The sequence below is a fragment of the Balaenoptera borealis genome, assembly GCF_965194805.1.
Source record: "Balaenoptera borealis genome assembly, chromosome: 20".
NCBI classification, from domain to species: Eukaryota; Metazoa; Chordata; class Mammalia; order Artiodactyla; family Balaenopteridae; genus Balaenoptera; species Balaenoptera borealis.
Genome location: NC_138879.1, coordinates 2,316,922 through 2,337,773, shown reverse-complemented (window position 1 = coordinate 2,337,773; position 20,852 = coordinate 2,316,922). Strand labels below are relative to the sequence as shown.

At 38.6% G+C, this 20,852-nt stretch overlaps 1 protein-coding gene across 6 annotated transcripts in view; it reads left to right on the top strand.

Moving 5' to 3' along the window:
- ABCA6 (ATP binding cassette subfamily A member 6) overlaps nt 1-16,193 on the top strand; it is a 73,637-nt gene extending 57,444 nt beyond the window's left edge. For 5 of the 6 annotated variants that reach the window (XM_082370404.1, XM_082370408.1, XM_082370407.1 and 2 more), the window contains 5 exons: nt 912-1,031; nt 1,231-1,371; nt 3,136-3,215; nt 6,511-6,566; nt 6,699-16,193. In XM_082370404.1, coding sequence (XP_082226530.1) covers nt 912-1,031; nt 1,231-1,371; nt 3,136-3,215; nt 6,511-6,566; nt 6,699-6,800 — 499 coding nt within the window. In that variant the 3' untranslated portion in view covers nt 6,801-16,193. Of the gene's footprint in view, nt 1-911; nt 1,032-1,230; nt 1,372-2,472; nt 2,535-3,135; nt 3,216-6,510; nt 6,567-6,698 lie in introns of those variants that run through there. The other variant, XM_082370406.1, reaches the window with a different exon arrangement.
- The last annotated feature ends 4,659 nt before the right edge of the window (nt 16,194-20,852 follow it).

The following is a 20,852-nucleotide window of genomic DNA, read 5'->3' as shown; positions in this document are numbered from 1 at the left end:
ACGCATGTGGTATTCACATGGGAAAAAAAAAAACACCTCTCGGTATTTTGTTGAAGTTTTAGGTCTTGCAATTTGGAATGTATTTTAATTTTGCCAATTATTGAGACGTCTATAACAGTTGCCTTAGAAACTATTAACTTGCTGATATCTTTTCCTCATTTCCTTTTTTTCCGGCTTTCACCAAATCTGTCAAATTTGTTGACCCAGGTTTTCTTAGTTTTTAAATTCTTTTTACTTTCCTATGTAGGACTTTCTATTTGGAATTATAAAATTCTCCAGTCCACTCTCATATTTGTGACCGTCCAATATTTTCCCAACTTTTTTTTAAATCAAATTTTATTTCTTTATTTATTTAATCTTTTTGGCCGCGCTACACGGCATGCGGGATCTTAGTTCCCCGACCAGGGATCGAACCCGTGCCCCCTGCGGTGGAGGCACGGAGCCATAACCACTGGACCACCAGGGAAGTCCCTCCCAACTTTTTAAAAGAACTTTGTTATGGAAATTTTATACAAATGGATAGAGAATTATTTATGAATCTATTAAACCAAGAGTTATTTGTATAAGGCCAATCTTCCTTCATCTTTACCCTCTGCCCCTTCTTTTCCCTACTCTCCCGTTATTTTGAAGCAAATACTAGGCAGTGTATCCTTCATGTATAAGCAGTTCAGTTAGTTTCTCCAAAAGAAATGGAGTTTTTTTTTATTTACTTAACCAGAATACCATTAGCACACCTAAAAATATTTTAAAACTTTTATCAAAACCTTCTCAGTATTCACATGTCCCTGTTTCTTTTTTAATTAGGATTTAAATATGATCCATAAATTGCATTTCATCTATAAAACTTCCCTTCTATCTCTTTTTTCCTACACTTTTTTTACAAAATGGTGTTAATATTGGGGCTCCTTCAGGCAGACGATCCAGGCAGCCATTAAGAACACGGAGAGGGGCGCCCTCCTGACCACCCACTACCTGGCCGAGGCCGAGGCCGTGTGTGACCGTGTGGCCGTGATGGTGTCCGGAAGGCTGAGGTGGGTGTCTTTCCAGAGCCTGCACTTGACTTTCAGAACGAGATTTGCTATGAAAACGGCAAAAATCCCTGTGATCCGCTGGAGCCCTTCCTTTCCTCTACCTCAGGGACCCCCTTTCCCTAAATTTGAAATTTAAGAATAACATGAAAAAATTTCAGGGGCAAGATTTTTTCCAGCATGTTTTCCTTTTTGCTCACAGATGCATCGGTTCCATCCAACACCTGAAAAACAACCTTGGCAAGGAGTACATCCTCGAACTAACAGTGAAGGAAACTTCTCAAGTGCCATTGGTCCACACCGAGGTTCTGAAGCTTTTCCCGCACGCTGCACAGCAGGAGAGGTGAAAGGAGCTTTTGATTGTGGACGAACGTGTTGGCTTTTCCCATCAGTGGTTTTTTTCCTGCTCTGTGAGAAGTTCAGGGCTACTTGACTTCACAATCAAGTGAGAGACCTCAAAAATGGATTTAAGTCTTCCAGATTATGATATTTGGGAGCTACGCAGAAAGCTGTGCCCCCTAGGGAGACTTGGGGACACCCAGCCTGGGCCTCCTCGGCCATCCAAGGCTGGTCCCCAGCTCTGCAGGGGAACTTGCGAAAAACGGGGGAAGGGATTTCTGATGACTTGGAGCTACACAAGACTGCAGCGGGGCCCATGACACCTTCCTTAGGCTTCTCTAAAAGATGTAAATAGTTACAATTTTAAAGACGCAACTGTTTAGGATGAACCATCCTCATAGGAAAGAAACAGCAATTGAGACCATCAAAGAATGTCCCTTTCATGGAGTTTTCATGCCTCAAAATGTAGAATAGAAAGGCATGTGTGTGTGAGCACATAGGAATATGGGTGTTGTTTTTTCAAGGGGAGGGCAGGGGCGTGGAGCAGGAACTGAGTTTGAAACTCCTTGGAGGGATAAGCACAGCAAAAAAGCAGGGCGTAACAGTGGCTGTTTGCCTTTTGGCACAGTTCAAATGTAATGGAATTATCTAAGGGATACGCCAGGGCACGTAATTCAGTCCTATTCCCAGACCCTCAGGGTCACAAATCCAAGAAGCGGTTTTGATGAATAGATGGAAAGGTCATGAGAGGGGGTGCTGGGCTGAAGAGGGCCCGACCGGGAGGTCTGGCAGCTTTAGGGCTGCCTGGGAGCATGGGGCCTGAGGTCATACAGCCAGGAGTAGCACAAGGAAACGATGGCAAAAATCAGTTCCGGCTCGTCCTCTCCTTTGAGGCGTCAACTACAAATTGGCACTTGCCATCTGCCTCTACAAGGGTTAAATCATGAACTGCTGCAGCTGCTGACTTTCAGCACCCCCTGAAAGGAATTCAGGGTGGAGATCAGGAATGAGGTGCTCTGTGCTCTGGGAAAAACTGGCAGAACAGGTCTTGAGATAGAAATTTTCAGGTTTTATGAGCCCAATTCTTGTATCTCCTCCTATCTAGAAAAGCACTAAAATCCTTCATGGTGACGTCTGCTCCTCGTGACTAGCAGAAACCTGCAAAAAGTATGTGCTTGATTGCATGTACTCCCCTTCACCAAAATCACATACATACTGACCTTACCCCCTGCCTCTTTGGAGCAGTTTCTCAGAGCTCTCTGAAATACTGTCTCCCGGGCTAGAGTCCTCATGTTGCCCCAAATAAAACTTAACTCACAGCTTTCACGTTGTGCATTTTTAAGTCAGCAGATGTCAGGAAAGTTTTGTTTAGAGGGATCTGAATCCCTACACTATTATGACTCTCAGTCTCAACTTTGTATCTTTCCTTCACTTTCTGGTGACAAGGATGAAATATTAAGTTGGGATTCGTTCCAACCTAATTTGAACTAACCAAAGGGATTCGTTCAGAATATCTGTGTTCCACAAGAAAAAGGTTTGCATAGACTAAGCATAAAAGTAATTATACTGGATCATTTCCAACCACCAGCCACCAAAGCCACTGTAAGAAATGTCCATTGATAAATTATCTGTTTCAGATTGAAGCCATACATTAATTTGCATTAATTTTATTTTTAAAAGGAAATTGCTGTTAATGTCAACATTTATTTTGATGGTCATTTTTTTCCCTTGAAACTCAAGGTCAAGTATGACATTTTTCTATTTCTAGGTATTCCTCCTTCTTGGCCTATAAACTGCCCACGGAGGATGTTCGCCCTCTGTCTCAGGCCTTTCACAAATTAGAAGCAGGTAAGAATGACCGTTTTTAAATAAAACTTCTGAAGAATTAATCAAAACTTAGATAATATTTTTGGATTTAACTTTATTTTTTTCATTTTTTAATTGAGGTACAGTTGATTTACAATATTATGTTAGTTTTAGGTGTACAACATAATGATTCAAAATTTTTATAGATTATACTCCATTTAAAGTTATTATAAACTGTTGGCTATATTCCCTGTTCTGTACGATAGATCCTTGCAGCTTATTTATTTTATACATAGTAGTTTGTACCTCTAATCCCCTACCTTTATCATGCCTCCACCCCCCTTCCCTCTCCTGACCGGTAACCACTAGATTGTTCTCTAGATCTGTGAGTCTATTTGTGAAATGTTTCGTTATGTTCATTTGTTGTATTTTTTAGATTCCACACATAAGTGATAACATACAGTATTTGTCTTTGACTTACTTTACTAAGAATAATGCCCTCCAGGTCCATCCATGTTGTTGCAAATGGCAAAATTTCTTTTCTTTTTTTTTTTCCTGTGGCCGAGTAGTATTCCATTCTGTATAGATATGTACCACATCTTCTTTATCCATTCGTCTACAGATGGACACTTAGTTGCTTCCATATCTTGGCTACTGTAAGTAATGCTGTTATGAACATTGGGGTGCATGGATCTTTTCGAATCACTGTTTTTGTTTTCTTTGGATATATGCCCAGGAGTGGGATTGCTGGATCATATGGTAGCTCTAGTTTTAGTTTTTTGAGGAACCTCCATACTGTTCTCCATAGTGGCTGCACCAATTTGTATTCCCACCAACAGTGCAAGAGGGTTCCCTTTTCTCCACACCCTCTCCAGCATTTGTTATTTGTGGTCTTTTTGATGATACCCATTCTGACAAGTGTGAGGTGATATCTCATTGTGGTTCTGATTTGCATTTCTCTGATGATTAGTGATGTTGAGTATCTTTTCATGTTCCTTTGACCATCTGTATGTCTACTTTGGAAAAATATCTGTTCAGGTCTTCTGCCTATTTTTTAATCAAGCTGTTTGTTTGGGTTTTTTTGGTTTTATATGAGCTGTTTATATATTTTAGATTTTAACCCCTTTTCAGTCATATCAAAAAGACCCCAAATAGCCAAAGCAATCTTGAGAAAGAAAAATGGAGCTAGAGGAATCAGGCTCCCTGACTTCAGACTATACTACAAAGCTACAGTAATCAAGACAGTATGGTACTGGCACAAAAACAGAAATATAGATCAATGGAACAGGATAGAAAACCCAGAGATAAACCCACGCACCTATGATCACCTAATTTATGACAAAGGAGGCAAGGATATACAACAGAGAAAAGACAGTCTCTTCAATAAGTGGTGCTGGGAAAACTGGACAGCTACATGTAAAAGAATGAAATTAGAACACTCCTTAACACCATATAAAAATAAACTCAAAATGGATTAAAGACCTAAATGTAAGACCAGACACTATAAAACTCTTGGAGGAAAATATAGGAAGAACGCTCTTTGACATAAATCACAGCAAGATCTTTTTTTGAGCCACCTCCTAGAGTAATGAAAATAAAAACAAAAATAAACAAATGGGACCTAATGAAACTTAAAAGCTTTTGCACAGCAAAAAAAACCATAACTGAAATGAAAACACAGCCCTCAGAATGGGAGAAAATATTTGCAAATGAAGCAACTGACAAGGGATTAATCTCCAAAATATATAAACAGCTCATGCAGCTCAATATCAAAAAAACAAACAACGCAATCAAAAAAAAAAAGGATGGAAGACCTAAATAGACGTTTCTCCAAAGAAGACATACAGATGGCCAAGAGGCACATGAAAAGATGCTCAATATCCCTAATTATTAGAGAAATGCTGATCAGAATTACAATGAGGGGCTTCCCTGGTGGTGCAGTGGTTAATAATCCACCTGCCAATGCAGGGGACACAGGTTTGAGCCCTGGTCTGGGAAGATCCCACATGCCACGGAGCAACTAAGCCCATGTGCCACAACTACTGAGCCTGCGCTCTAGAGCTCGTGAGCCACAGCTACTGAGCCCGCGTGCCACAACTACTGAAGCCCGCGTGCCTAGAGCCCATGCTCCAGAACAAGAGAAGCCACCGCAGTGAGAAGCCTGCGCACCGCAACAAAGAATAGCCCCCGCTCGCTGCAACTAGAGAAAGCCCGCATGCAGCAATGAAGACCCAATGCAGCCAAAATAATAATAATAATAATAATAATAATAAATAAATAATTTTTTTTAAGTTAAAAAAAAAAACTACGAGGAAGTATCACCTCACACCAGTCAGAATTGCCATCATCAAAAAATCTACAAACAATAAATGCTGGAGAGGGTGTGGAGAAAAGGGAACCCTCTTGCACTGTTGGTGGGAATGTAAATTGATACAGCCACTATGGAGAACAGTATGGAGGTTCCTTAAAAGACTAAAAATAGAACTACCATATGACCCAGCAATCCCACTACTGGGCATATAGCCTGAGAAAACCATAATTCAAAAAGACACATACACCCCAATGTTCATTGCAGCACTATTTACAATAGCCAGGACACAGAAGCAACCTAAATTTCCATAGACAGATGAATGGATAAAGAAGATGTGGTACATATGTACAATGGAATATTACTCAGCCATAAAAAGGAACGAAATAGGGTCATTTGTAGAGACGTGGATGGACTTAGAGACTGTCATACAGAGTGAAGTAAGTCAGAAAGAGAAAAACAAATATCGTATATTAATGCATATATGTGGAATCTAGAAAAATGGTACAGATAAACCTATTTGCAGGGCAGGAATAGAGATGCAGACGTGTGGACACGGGGCTGGGGGGAGGGGGGATGAATTGGGAGATTGGGAATGACGTATATACACTGCCATGTGTAAAATAGTTAGCTAGTGGGAACCTGCTGTATAGCACAGGGAGGTCAGCTCAGTGCTCTTTGGTGACCTAGGTGGGAAGGATGGTGTCAGGGGGAGGGAGGTCCGAGAGGGAGGGGATATATGTATATGTACAGCTGATTCACTTCATTGTACAGCAGAAACTAATACAACATTATAAACCAACTATACCCCAATAAAAAAAACAATAAATAATTATAATATCAACAAAAAAATACGTATTTATATTGATGCTATGACTTTTCACTACTACATTCTTTCACCAAGCATTTGTTCATTCAGCTCTATAGTCCATTTATATCAATTATTGGCAGTTTTGTTTCAGATGACTTTGAAAAGATGGTTGGTAATAGATAAATTGTAAGCATCTACTACTAGTCTTTTTTTTTCAGTGAAACATAACTTTAACCTGGAAGAATACAACCTCTCTCAGTGCACCTTGGAAAAGGTGAGTCAACCTGTATGGTTTGGTATCATTCCTGTAAATTTCACATGAAAGTAGCGTGCATGCTTTCTGATTATTTAGAAGACAATCAACAGCTTGCTAATTCTTTGTGCTTCTTCTTTGGCACATGTTTAGGTGTCCTTAGAGCTTTCTAAGGAGCAGGAGCTGGGAAATTTTGATGAAGAGGTTGATACAACCATGAGATGGAAACTCCTTCCTCATTCAGAAGACCCTTGAAACCTCAGACCTAATCATTCTTTGTTGATGTCTTATAAGCTTATGTCATATGTAATAATTAGCAGTGTATATAATTAAAAAATTATTGACATCAATATTAGGTATATTTTGTATATTTAGTCAATAAATGAATAAATTTAAAAAATTATTCTTCCCTTTAACTTTTGGAGTGGTAGAAGATCTATAATAAAGGCAATACAAAGTATTAGTAGAGATACCTGAAGAGCCATGCATAGGGTGTTGTGAAAATAAAGCCACACATTTGGAATTTTTTGAAATGTGACTTTTTTAGAAGTATGACGACTTTCTAAAATTCCCTTGCTGACAAAGGTGAGGGACGTATTCAACAGCTAGAAACTGCATGATTGTTGCAGACCAGTTTGTGATACATTGGGTGTATGAGTTTGCTTTAATACACAGGTACAACCCAGGGTCTTCCTCTGAAACCTCTTCAGAAATTGTTTTAAAAGTCACAGGATTAGGAGTTCCTTGTATTCACAAATGAACAAGCATGTGCTTTGGAAAAGTAGTTCAAATATACCTTTTGAAAACAATGAGAATCACAGCAGTATTTGTTCAGATTTTCAAAAATTTGAGTATGTTCTTATGATTGTGGGGGGCACTGATTTCCTGTATCACCTGATCAGTAGTTTTCTGTGTATTTACTGCTATTTTAAGAAGATATATGCACACATGTGCGCATATCTTTTGTATTACTCAAAGTCTGTGCTAGCTTTACATATTATTTTATTTTTTCCCTTAAACAATAGCTATTTCATTTTGAATATCATCAGAAAATTTTTTGAAGACAAAGCAGTATTCTTGCTGCTTTCTGAGGGTGATACATTGCATAACTTTTAAAAAAGTTGTTATGCTCATAGAAGAAAATGTGTATAATAGAGGAAAATATAGAAATTGAATGTACTGAATAAAAGAGTCACTACCATTTCTCCATACCCCCCAATCAACTATTTCCTTTTTTCTTTAGTGCATTTTTTACATGGTTAGAATCATGATAGTACATATAATTTCCTGATTAAATACATATGCATATTTGCTGATATAACATTGAAATTGTTTTAATTTACTTTTAAACTTATGGTGAGGTTGCAGCTTTATATGTTTGCATTTTATTTTGTGTTATTTGTATTCTTTGTTCATTTATGATTGTACTTTAATCTTTTTCTTATCCATTTTATAAACTTTTTACATGGTTAAATATTTTATCTGTGTATTTTACATATATCATAATTGTATCTGGAACATTATATTTCCAAATCTATGATAAATGACTTATAGTTTACTGTTTATTCAGGAGCCCTTAGTACCCTACAAAAGTAAATCCATATCACAATGAGAGCTGATTTTAAAGTATTTCTAAACTCAAGCAATAAATAATCCTGTCTTGCTCAACTGTGTAACATGACAACATATACAATCATTTTACATAACAGTATGATGAAATCTTTACTTGCACTCTTTATAAATGATATATTTTCTTAACTGTTATAGAAATATGTTTACAAAGTACTAAATAACCAATATCAGATGTAGTACTATGAATATTTTAAAAGATTAATCTGGATGTAGTTTGCTAAAACCATCATAATACAGTTGTTTTTGAAGATATTAACTTTTGTTTTTATTAGGATTGTGTTGAAGAGCAGGTGATTGGGTTCCAAAAGAGAAGGTCATTAGAACAAAACAAAGGAAGGGATTTTTTTTAAAAAAGGATAGAGAGTTTGTACCATCTCTAATTTTATTGTGGACAGGTCTTGTACTGGGTTTGTTCTCTGTTTTCCTAACATCCCCTTGCAGGGGAAGCTGACTTCCCCTTCTTTGCCTCACAGTTCCCTTCTTTGCCTCACAGTTCCCTTCTTTGATGGGTGGCTTCCAGTTGGGTTTGACCAACCCAACAGAAAGTAGCAGCAAGAGACGGGAAGAGAAAGGTCAGAGGGTCTCTCTCCTCCTCCCGCTGCTGTAGTTTCAGATCTCAAGCAGTAGATGCATCTTTCCAGGCCTATAATCTTTGTCCCCCTCCGGTTACACCCACTTGCTTCTGCCTCCCCCCTCCCCGTACTGTTGACCCCAGGACCCCTCTCTCACCTAGTCCACACTCAGCCACCAGCAATTCATCAAAATCCCCATTTAAGTGTTTGCTTCTACCAGCTTATGGCTCTAGTGGCTTCTGCTCTGCGTAAGCTGATCTTGGCTGTGATCCTCTGTATTCACTTGTGTAAAAAAATAAGAAATATATACCTTGATCTCTGCCCCTAGTTTCTGCTAATATTTGGTCTTTGACTCTGAGCTTCTAAACCCTCATAATTTCCTGAGCAATAGGAGTGTCTGACACAGAGCTCCTAAGTTCCTTGGAATTTCCTGGGCGATAAGTGCATCTTTTATTCTAACGTGGCAATTCTTGGTGGGCTCCTGGATGGGGCTAGTCACCAGAAAGACTAAGCTATGATGAAAAACTTGGTACTTTCAGCCTCATCTCCCATTCTCGGGAGAGGGGAGTGGGGTTGTACATTGAGTTAATAATTGATCATGCCTACCTGATGAGGGCTCCATAAAAATCCCAAAAGTACTGGGTCCAGAGAACTTCTGGGTTGGTGAGCACATCCACATGCCAGGAGGATGGTACACCCCAGCTCCTGTGCTCAGGGCCCTTCCAGACCCTATGAATCCCTTCATTTGGCTATTTATCTGAATCCTTTATCACATTCTTTTTATATAATAAACCTGTAAACCTAAGTAAGTTTCCTTGAGCTCTGTGAGCTGTCCTGGCAAATTGTTGAACCCAAGGCGGGAAGTCTCAGGAAGCCCAGTTTATAACCAATTGGTCAGCAGCACAGATGACCAGCTGAGGACTCGTAATTAGCATCTGTAGCGGGAGTAGTTTTGTGGGACTGAGGCTTAACCTGTGGGATCTGACAATAACCAGAGAGCTAGTGCTAGAACTACACTGAATTGAATAGAATTCTCCAACACCCAGGTGGTGGTGGAGAGTTGCTCACTATGGCTCAAAACCCACACATATGGTGGCCAGACGTGACGTGTGCGGGCAAAAGAAAACAGGGTATTTTTCCTAGACATTTGGTGTCAGTGAAGTGGAATTTGCTAGAACGGCTCTGGCTCATGCAAATATGCAGGTTGGGAAAAGAAAGAATGCAAGGGCAGGGGATGGAGAACCTTTGGTCCCTGATAGCTACCCCCATCACCCGCGGTATAAACATCAGCTACCAAAGGTAACACTTACCAGTGGAATTAGAGATGAGAGTAGACGCAATGGTTCATTGGACATGCAAGGAAATGCAGAACAATAAGCATGCTAAACATACAATCCCTATGTCATTATTATCTATAGCAGCGAAAGTGAGAGAAAGTGCTGAGCTGGACCTTGATGCTGGACAAAGCTCAGTTTTGGGTCAGTCTTAGCTTTGACCGCTAACCTCAAAGCTGCCTGCAAAGGGAAAAATCATGCCAGGAAAGTACCTCTGTGGCCTCCAGTCTCCAAAAAGGAAGTCAGTGTGGTGGAGGGAAAAAAAAACAAGAAACTACCGAGGCAGGGGGTATAGTGTGACGTTGTCTCATTTTTTGGATTAGTATCATCAACTTCCTGAAGAACCTTGACTCAAATGGATTGTGAGAGTGACTAATTTGGGGGCTGTGTCTGGTTTTGAGGGCTGCAGAGGGGAAGGGCATGGTGGGGTCTTACAGGACCTGCAGCTCACAACTGAACAGTCACAGATGGCTATATGTGATCCAGACACACAGAGGGTTATTCTTGAGGGAATGGCCAGCCTGGTGGATGGGATAAAAGCCACCGTAAAATGCATTTATCCTGAAAAGGATGACTGACTGCCCACCTGCCCCAGGAAATGCCTGGTGGAATCTCAGATGAGACAGTTGATATGCTTCAAAGGCTAGTGAGATTGGGTTTATGAGGACTGGGGCATTCACCCACTGAATATGCCTTTTACCAGGTTACGGTAAATGCGGTGATTAAGGGGGTGTCTTTTACATGGGCACCCCACGTGACATTGCTCTTGTGAAATCCAACAGTTTGAGAAGCTTTATCAGATTTGCTGTCTCATTTTCCCCGTAGGGATCTATCTTACTGATACCAAGGCCACTAAAGAGAAAATGAGGAGAGACAGAAAGAAGAGTCAAGGTACTTGACCTAGGAGGGGGCAAGTTTTCAAGAAGGTTAATGAGAAATGGGATGAATGTGGTGGACCTGGGTGGTGTCAATGCAGCACTGCGGAAGGTTGGGTGGACCAGTGGCACTCCAACGTCAGAAGGCCCCAAAGAAGTTCACTCCATTTACCCCAGTTTGGAAGAATTAAGAAAAACAGAAGGCAAACATTATGATCAGATACCCCACCCAGAATGGCCTGGGGTAGTGGCTAAGCAGATTAATTATCATAAAGATTGAAGGAGAGGCCAGAATCTTCTGGTCCTACATGGTGGGGATCCAAGGCCACATGCACATGTGTGGGTTACTGGCCAGGAAGGGGGAGAGGCTTTTCTGGGACTCCTTAACCCAAGAGCCCAGTGTACTGCGATTGGAAACCTGTTGGTGAAGTCTTAATGGCAGCTAAATTTAGATAGGATAAGAAGATGCAAAGGCTGATGGGATTAAGGTGAAAATGTAGGCAAAAAGTAAATTTTTAAGCAAAGTTCATGTGAAGTGATCAAGTCTCCATTACCTGAATATATCAATATTATTGGGATGGATATTATGTCTGACTGGAGATTGCTTTGTCTACCTAATATTGTAGACAGAAAGCACGCAAGTCCACCCTCAGGCCTGTCTTAACTGGATGCACTGAATGGGAACCAGTAGAACTGCCCAAACCCACACAGGTAGGTAATTTAAAACAATATAGAGTAGTTGGTGGCCAAAAAGAGATGACCACTTTAACTAATGACATGCTAGAAGCTGGAGTTCTGGGACCAATGAATTCTCTGTCCCGTGACAAAGGCTGGTAGCTCATGGAGACTAACAGCAGAGGTCATTCTAAATAAAGTTGCACGGCGATAGCCTCAGCAGTTCTGGACATGGTTTCAACCACACACACACACACACACACACACACACACACACACACACAAAATACAACAAGCTAGAGGAGACTTGTACTTAGTAATTGTTTTTGCAAACACTTTCTTCTCCATTTCAGTCTTGCAAAAGAGCCCGTTGTAGTTCAGGTTCACAGGAGAAGAATCCCAACTTGTTTGCTGTGCTCTCGTGGGTTATCTAAACTCACCAGCTTCCTGTCATAATTTGGTCAGAAGGGATTTGGACTTGATGGGGGTCTCCAGTGTAATAAGACACCATATTGATGACGTTATGATAATACTGGAAATGGAAGACACCATATTAATGATGTCATGAGTTCAATGTAATGGTGACTCATATAGCCAACCAAGGCTGGATTAATAAATCCAGCAAAAGTCCAAGGACCTGCCCTGACAGTAAAATCCTTAAGAGTAAGTTGGGCAGGAGCCACCAGGATAATCCACGAGCAACTAAAAATAAACTGCTGCCGTTCCCCACCCCTAGGACCAAACAAGAAGCGTGGCGTTTGGTTTACTGGATTTGGGGAATGCATATTCCATGTCTGGGAATATTGCTAGTCCTATGCGAAAGACCACCCTAAAGAAAGCCATATTTGAGTGTAGACCCAAACAAAAGCAGGCCATGTCTGAATTTTAAAAAGCAATTCGTCTCTTAACACCTTTGGGCCCCTATGAGTCCAGATTTCAGGGCTGTGGTTTGCCCTGAGACCTCACTCTTGATGGGTCCAAGGCACATCATTGATTTTCAGTTTGCTTAACTTTTTCTTGTCGTTAGGATGGGAATGCTGACTTCCAAGCTCTCCACATGTCAGAGGTGAAGAAACTGAATCTTAAATTTTATTGATTTCTAATGAAATAACATTTAAATTTAAATACCCACTTGAGGCTAGTGGCTGCCATATTGGACAATGCACTTTTAATCAGTTATTTCTGTCCTTATCCTGAACTGTAAGATCTCCAGAGAATTTAACCCTGATCATGGCTCTCTCTTCTACCATATAATTGCTGGTTGATATTTTAGTCCCATATCATGTTTAACACCCTCCCTCCCCCAACTCTAATTAGTCATTGTCATCATTACTTTGCACAGTCAATATTTATTTAGTTTACCAATGTGTTTATTAGTTTCCAACATCCAACTACTTCCTTTTGGGTTCAATTTCTTTCTTCTTGAAGGAGATCCAATATAAGAGATATTATCCATTATCAGAGAGATCTATAAAAGAGAAATCTCAGATTTTGTTTGACAAATGTGACTATTTTATCCTTACACACAAATCATATTTTAGCTGGTTTATCAATCAGCCTTTGCCAAACCACCTCAGAACTTGCTTGCTTAAGTTTGCACTCTTTTTTTAGCTTTGTTTTCTTGTCTTATTTCCGGTGTCTGGCAGAAATAAGACAAGAAATAATTTTATTCATCCATTTTAAAATGGGACAGAGGAAAACACATCAGCAGTGGTTTGACCGTTGATAGAAATCTTGCTATTGTCTTTAAAATTACACTGTGTGATATTTTAGTGCAAATGATCAATTCAAAGGTAACTGGCCCAACATTTTCTTCAGCTTTTTAAAGTTTTACACTAAGTAAACCAGAAAACTTGCAAAAAGGACTCCTGGGGTTGGCTTTAGAAAAGTAATGATTGTACATTGTAAACAATACTTTTAGATGACTGAATACATTTTTGCTTGACGTTCTCATTGAATATACAAAAAGGTAATGGGCAGTAATAATTTCTATGAAGAACAAAAAGCTCATGCAAAATTTAAGATAAATGGATTCAATCAAATATCTGAAAAACAAAGATAGGAAAGATTAACAGCCAGAAATGTTATGGGATGAGTCTGGGATTTCCTAGTCTCTGATGGAGAAGGAGCTGAAATTTCCCAGGCTCTGTTCAGGCATCCCACACTGGGTTGGCATCTACCATCACTTTCTGCATTCTGCCCTGAGATGTTAGATGTTAGCCCACTGTCAGCCAAAGTTAAGGAGAATTCAGTGGCAGTATCCTTGATTCTTTCAAACCCAGTGAGCTGTGTGCAACTTTTGTTAAATCTACCTAGAGCTTGTAATGATGTACTTATAGCTGATGGTGAGGTCCAAGGAGCCCAAGCTTACCAGTTAGGCATATATAAAGTAAACAAGGAGGGAGAAACCTGTGTAGATCCAATGACTGTATTCTATAAATTCAAAGTTGGTGAATATAAGTAACACTATTAAATGACATTTAGTTGTGCATTTGGCAAGTTACCCTTTGTAAAAAGAATGAAAGAGCAAAAAAACATTGCAAAATGTAACAATAATATGTCAATTCATGCGCTTTTTGCATGGCTGCTTTAGTCACTAGGCTACTAATGCTGAAGCTAGCGTCCTGAGTTTGAGTCCCTCAGTTTGTTTGATAAATATGTGTTTTTCTTTCTTGTTCATTTTAAGCATTTTCTTGTCAAGTAATTCATGATTTATCAGTTTCTATAGCCATTGGTGCCTTTCTTGATCCACCAATGATTTCAGTCAGCAATAGAGGATTTTTTTTCTTACCCATTCTTTTTTTTTTAATTAATTTTTATTGGAGTATAGTTGCTTTACAATGTTGTGTTACTTTCTGCTGTGCAGGAAAGTGAATCCGTTATATGTATACACATATCCCCTCATTTTTAGATTTCCTTCCCATTTAGGTCACGACAGAGCATTGAGTAGAGTTTCCTGTGCTATCCAGTAGGTTCTCATTAATTATCTATTTTATACATAGTATCAATAAGCAATAGAAGACTTTTTTTTTTTCACACACACACACTGTATTTTATTTTTACAAGAGATAAATAGACTGACACCAAGCATTGTACATGGATGACCACAACAAAAGCAACAATGATTGCAATTACCAAACATGAAACACACTCATACTATGTCATAATATTGACATTCAGTCCAGGAATCCTCCACTGTAACAGCTCCTTTACTTTGCAGTGAAAATTGATTTGTATGTTCTTTGCCTCTGAGTCCTTGCGGGATTTTTTTTTTTTAATTCAGACAGAAAGTCACAAAAATTATACTCATCCTCATCAGTTCACTCAGTCCCATGTAATTAATTTTTTTTTCATCTTGATCTTTTGTTAGCACTTTTATGAGTTCATCAGTTTTTCATTAGAGTTCTGAAAATGCTTATTCATTCAGTTCAGCAGTACAGTCAGTTACCAGAAACCTGTACTTGTCAGAGTCTTTTCCATGAATTTCTTGAAGATGAAACCCTTTCATAGGAACATATTTGCAATAGCATCAGAGTACACACAGAACTGTCTGTAAATGACAAAAGACTTAAAAATGACCACTGTTAAAGATTTGATGAAAGTTCATAATAATGCAGTTGACAAGAAAATTAGTTATTTCTGAGATATACATTTTAAAGTAATAACTAGGATTATTACTTATAACATTATACCAGACCATATAAGATTTTTAGAAATTTCATGTAATGTCTGAAACATTTATATTAACATATTTCCATACATATTTCCATACAAATACAAATATAAGATTTTTAGAAATTTCATATAATGTCTGAAACATTTATATTAACATATTTCCATACATATTTCCATACAAATACAAATATAAGATTTTTAGAAATTTCATGTAATGTCTGAAACATTTATATTAACATATTTCCATACAAATAACCCAATGAAAGTTTAGTATTAGTTGTTTTGTTTGTTTGTTGTTTTATACTCCAGGTTCTTATTAGGCATCAATTTTATACACATCAGTGTATACATGTCAATCCCAATCGCCCAATTCAGCACACCACCATCCCCACCCCACCGCAGTTTTCCCCCCTTGGTGTCCATATGTCCATTCTCTACATCTGTGTCTCAACTTCTGCCCTGCAAACCGGCTCATCTGTACCATTTTTCTAGGTTCCACATACATGCATTAATATACGATATTTGTTTTTCTCTTTCTGACTTACTTCACTCTGTATGACAGTCTCTAGATCCATCCACTTCTCAACAAATGACTCAATTTCGTTCCTTTTTATGGCTGAGTAATATTCCATTGTATATATGTACCACATCTTCTTTATCCATTCGTCTGTTGATGGGCATTTAGGTTGCTTCCATGACCTGGCTATTGTAAATAGTGCTGCAATGAATATTCGGGTGCATGTGTCTTTTTGAATTACAGTTTCCTCTGGGTATATGCCCAGTAGTGGGATTGCTGGGTCATATGGTAATTCTATTTTTAGTTTTTTAAGGAACCTCCATATTGTTCTCCATAGTGGCTGTATCAATTTACATTCCCACCAACAGTGCAAGAGGGTTCCCTTTTCTCCACACCCTCTCCAGCATTTGTTGTTTGTAGATTTTCTGATGATGCCCATTCTAACAGGAGTGAGGTGGTACCTCATTGTAGTTTTGATTTGCATTTCTCTAATAATTAGTGATGTTGAGCATCTTTTCATGTGCTTCGTGGCTGTCTGTATGTCTTCTTTGGAGAAATGTCTATTTAGGTCTTCTGCCCATTTTTGGATTGGGGTGTTTGTTTCTTTAATATTGAGCTGAATGAGCTGTTTATATATTTTGGAGATTAATCCTTTGTCCGTTGATTCGTTTGCAAATATTTTCTCCCATTCTGAGGGTTGTCTTTTCGTCTTGTTTATGGTTTCCTTTGCTGTGCAAAAACTTTGAAGTTTCATTAGGTCCCATTTGTTTATTTTTGTTTTTATTTCCATTACTCTAGGAGGTGGATCAAAAAAGATCTTGCTGTGATTTATGTCAAAGAGTGTTCTTCCTATGTTTTCCTCTAAGAGTTTTATAGTGTCCAGTCTTATATTTAGGTCTCTAATCCATTTTGAGTTTATTTTTGTGTATGGTGTTAGGGAGTATTCTAATTTCATTCTTTTACATGTAGCTGTCCAGTTTTCCCAGCACCACTTATTGAAGAGACTGTCTTTTCTCCATTGTATATCTTTGCCTCCTTTGTCATAGATTAGTTGACCATAGGTGCGTGGGTTAATCTCTGGGCTTTCTATCTTGTTCCATTGATCTATGTTTCTGTTTTTGTGCCAGTACCATATTGTCTTGATTACTGTAGCTTTGTAGTATAGTCTGAAGTCAGGGAGTCTGATTCCTCCAGCTCCATTTTTTTCCCTCAAGACTGCTTTGGCTATTCGGGGTCTTTTGTGTCTCCATACAAATTTTAAGATGATTTGTTCTAGCTCCGTAAAAAATGCCATTGGTAATTTGATAGGGATTGCATTGAATCTGTAGATTGCTTTGGGTAGTATACTCATTTTCACAATGTTGATTCTTCCAATCCAAGAACATGGTATATCTCTCCATCTGTTGGTATCATCTTTAATTTCTTTCATCAGTGTCTTATAGTTTTCTGCATACAGGTCTTTTGTCTCCCTAGGTAGGTTTATTCCTAGGTATTTTATTCTTTTTGTTGCAATGGTAAATGGGAGTGTTTCCATAATTTCTCTTTCAGATTTTTCATCATTAGTGTATAGGAATGCAAGAGATTTCTGTGCATTAATTTTGTATCCTGCAACTTTACCGTATTCATTAATTAGCTCTAGCAGTTTTCTGGTGGCAGTTTTAGGATTCTCTATGTATAGTATCATGTCATCCGCAAACAGTGACAGTTTTACTTCTTCTTTTCCAATTTGTATTCCTTTTATTTCTTTTTCTTCTCTGATTGCCGTGGCTAGGACTTCCAGAACTATGTTGAATAATAGTGGTGAGAGTGGACATCCTTGTCTCGTTCCTGATCTTAGAGGAAATGCTTTCAGTTTTTCACCATTGAGAATGATGTTTGCTGTGGGTTTGTCATATATGGCCTTTATTATGTTGAGGTAGGTTCCCTCTATGCCCACTTTCTGGAGAGTTTTTATCATAAATGGGTGTTGAATTTTGTCGAAAGCTTTTTCTGCATCTATTGAGATGATCATATGGTTTTTATTCTTCAATTTGTTAATATGGTGTATCACATTGATTGATTTGCGTATATTGAAGAATCCTTGCATCCCTGGGATAAATCCCACTTGATCGTGGTGTATGATCCTTTTAATGTGTTGTTGGATTCTGTTTGCTAGTATTTTGTTGAGGATTTTTGCATCTATATTCGTCAGTGATATTGGTCTGTAATTTTCTTTTTTTGTAGTGTCTTTGGTTTTGGTATCAGGGTGATGGTGGCCTCATAGAATGAGTTTGGGAGTGTTCCTTCCTCTGCAATTTTTTGGAAGAGTTTGAGAAGGATAGGTGTTAGCTCTTCTCTAAATGTTTGATAGAATTCACCTGTGAAGGCATCTGGTCCTGGACTTTTGTTTGTTGGAAGATTTTTAATCACAGTTTCAATTTCATTCCTTGTGATTGGTCTGTTCATATTTTCTGTTTCTTCCTGGTTCAGTCTTGGAAGGTTATACCTTTCTAAAAATTTGTCCATTTCTTCCAGGTTGTCCATTTTATTGGCATAAAGTTGCTTGTAGTAGTCTCTTAGGATGCTTTGTATTTCTGCAGTGTCTGTTGTAACTTCTCCTTTTTCATTTCTGATTTTATTGATTTGAGTCCTCTCCTTCTTTTTCTTGATGAGTCTGGCTAATGGCTTATCAATTTTGTTTATCTTCTCAAAGAACCAACTTTTAGTTTTATTGATCTTTGTTATTGTTTTCTTTGTTTCTATTTCATTTATTTCTGCTCTGATCTTTATGATTTCTTTCCTTCTGCTAACTTTGGGTTTTGTTTGTTCTTCTTTCTCTAGTTTCTTTAGGTGTAAGGTTAGATTGTTTACTTGAGATTTTTCTTGTTTCTTTAGGTAGGCTTGTATAGCTATAAACTTCCCTCTTAGAACTGCTTTCGCTGCATCCCATAGGTTTTGGGTCGTCGTGTTTTCATTGTCATTTGTCTCTAGGTATTTTTTGATTTCCTATTTGCTTTCTTCAGTGATCTCTTGGTTATTTAATAACGTATTGTTTAGCCTCCATGTGTTTGTGTTTTTTATGGTTTTTTTTTCCCTGTAATTGATTTCTAATCTCATAGCGTTGTGGTCAGAAAAGATGCTTGATATGATTTCAATTTTCTTAAATTTACTGAGGCTTGATTTGTGACCCAAGTTGTGATCTATCCTGGAGAATGTTCCGTGCGCACTTGAGAAGAACGTGTAATCTGCTGTTTTTGGATGGAATGTCCTATATATATCAATTAAATCTATCTGGTCTATTGTGTCATTTAAAGCTTCTGTTTCCTTATTTATTTTCATTTTGGATGATCTGTCCATTGGTGTAAGTGAGGTGTTAAAGTCCCCCACTATGATTGTGTTACTGTCAATTTCCTCTTTTATAGCTGTTAGCAGTTGCCTTATGTATTGAGGTGCTCCTATGTTGGGTGCATATATATTTATAATTGTTATATCTTCTTCTTGGATTGATCCCTGGATCATTATGTAGTGTCCTTCCTTGTCTCTTGTAACATTCTTTATTTTAAAGTCTATTTTATCTGATATGAGTATAGCTACTCCAGCTTTCTTTTGATTTCCATTTGCATGGAATATCTTTTTCCATCCCCTTACTTTCAGTCTGTATGTGTCCCTAGGTCTAAAGTGGGTCTCTTGTAGACAGCATATATATGGGTCTTGTTTTTATATCCATTCAGCCAGTCTATGTCTTTTGGTTGGAGCATTTAATCCATTCACGTTTAAGGTAATTATCGATATGTATGTTCCTATGACCATTTTCTTAATTGTTTTGGGTTTGTTTTTGTAGGTCCTTTTCTTCTCTTGTGTTTCCCACTTAGAGAAGTTCCTTTAGCATTTGTTGTAGAGCTGGTTTGGTGGTGCTGAATTCTCTTAGCTTTTGCTTGTCTGTAAAGCTTTTGATTTCTCCATCAAATCTAAATGAGATCCTTGCCGGGTAGAGTAATCTTGGTTGTAGTTTCTTCCCTTTCATCACTTTAACTATATCATGCCACTCCCTTCTGGCTTGTAGAGTTTCTGCTGAGAAATCAGCTGTTAACCTTATGGGAGTTCCTTGTATGTTATTTGTCATTTTTCCCTTGCTGCTTTCAATAATTTTTCTTTGTCTTTAATTTTTGCCACTTTGATTACTATGTGTCTCGGCGTGTTTCTCCTTGGGTTTATCCTGTATGGGACTCTCTGCGCTTCCTGGACTTGGGTGGCTATTTCCTTTCCCATGTTAGGGAAGTTTTTGACTATAATCTCTTCAAATATTTTCTCTGGTCCTTTCTCTCTCTCTTCACCTTCTGGGACCCCTATAATGCGAATGTTGTTGTGTTTAATGTTGTCCCAGAGGTCTCTTAAGCTGTCTTCATTTCTTTTCATTCTTTTTCTTTAGTCTCTTCCGCAGCAGTGAATTCCACCATTCTGTCTTCCAGGTCACTTACCCGTTCTTCTGCCTCAGTTATTCTGCTATTGATTCCTTCTAGTGTAGTTTTCATTTCAGTTATTGTATTGGTCATCTCTGTTTGTTTGTTCTTTAATTCTTCTAGGTCTTTGTTAATCATTTCTTGCATCTTCTCAATCTTTGCCTCCATTCTTATTCTGAGGTCCTGGATCATCTTCACTATCATTATTCTGAATTCTTTTTCTGGAAGGTTGCCTATCTCCACTTCATTTAGTTGTTTTTCTGGGGTTTTTTCTTGTTCCTTCATCTGGTACATAGCCCTCTGCCTTTTCATCTTGTCTATCTTTCTGTAACTGTGGTTTTTGGTCCACAGGCTGCAGGATTGTAGTTTTTCTTGCTTCTGCTCTCTGCCCTCTGGTGGTTGAGGCTATCTAAGAGGCTTGATGGGAGGCTCTGGTGGTGGGTAGAGCTGACTGTTGCTGTGGCGGTCAGAGCTCAGTAAAACTTTAATCCACTTGACTGTTGATGGGTGGGGCTGGGTTCCCTCCCTGTTGGTTGTTTTGCCTGAGGCAACCCAACACTGGAGCCTACCTGGGCTCTTTGGTGGGGT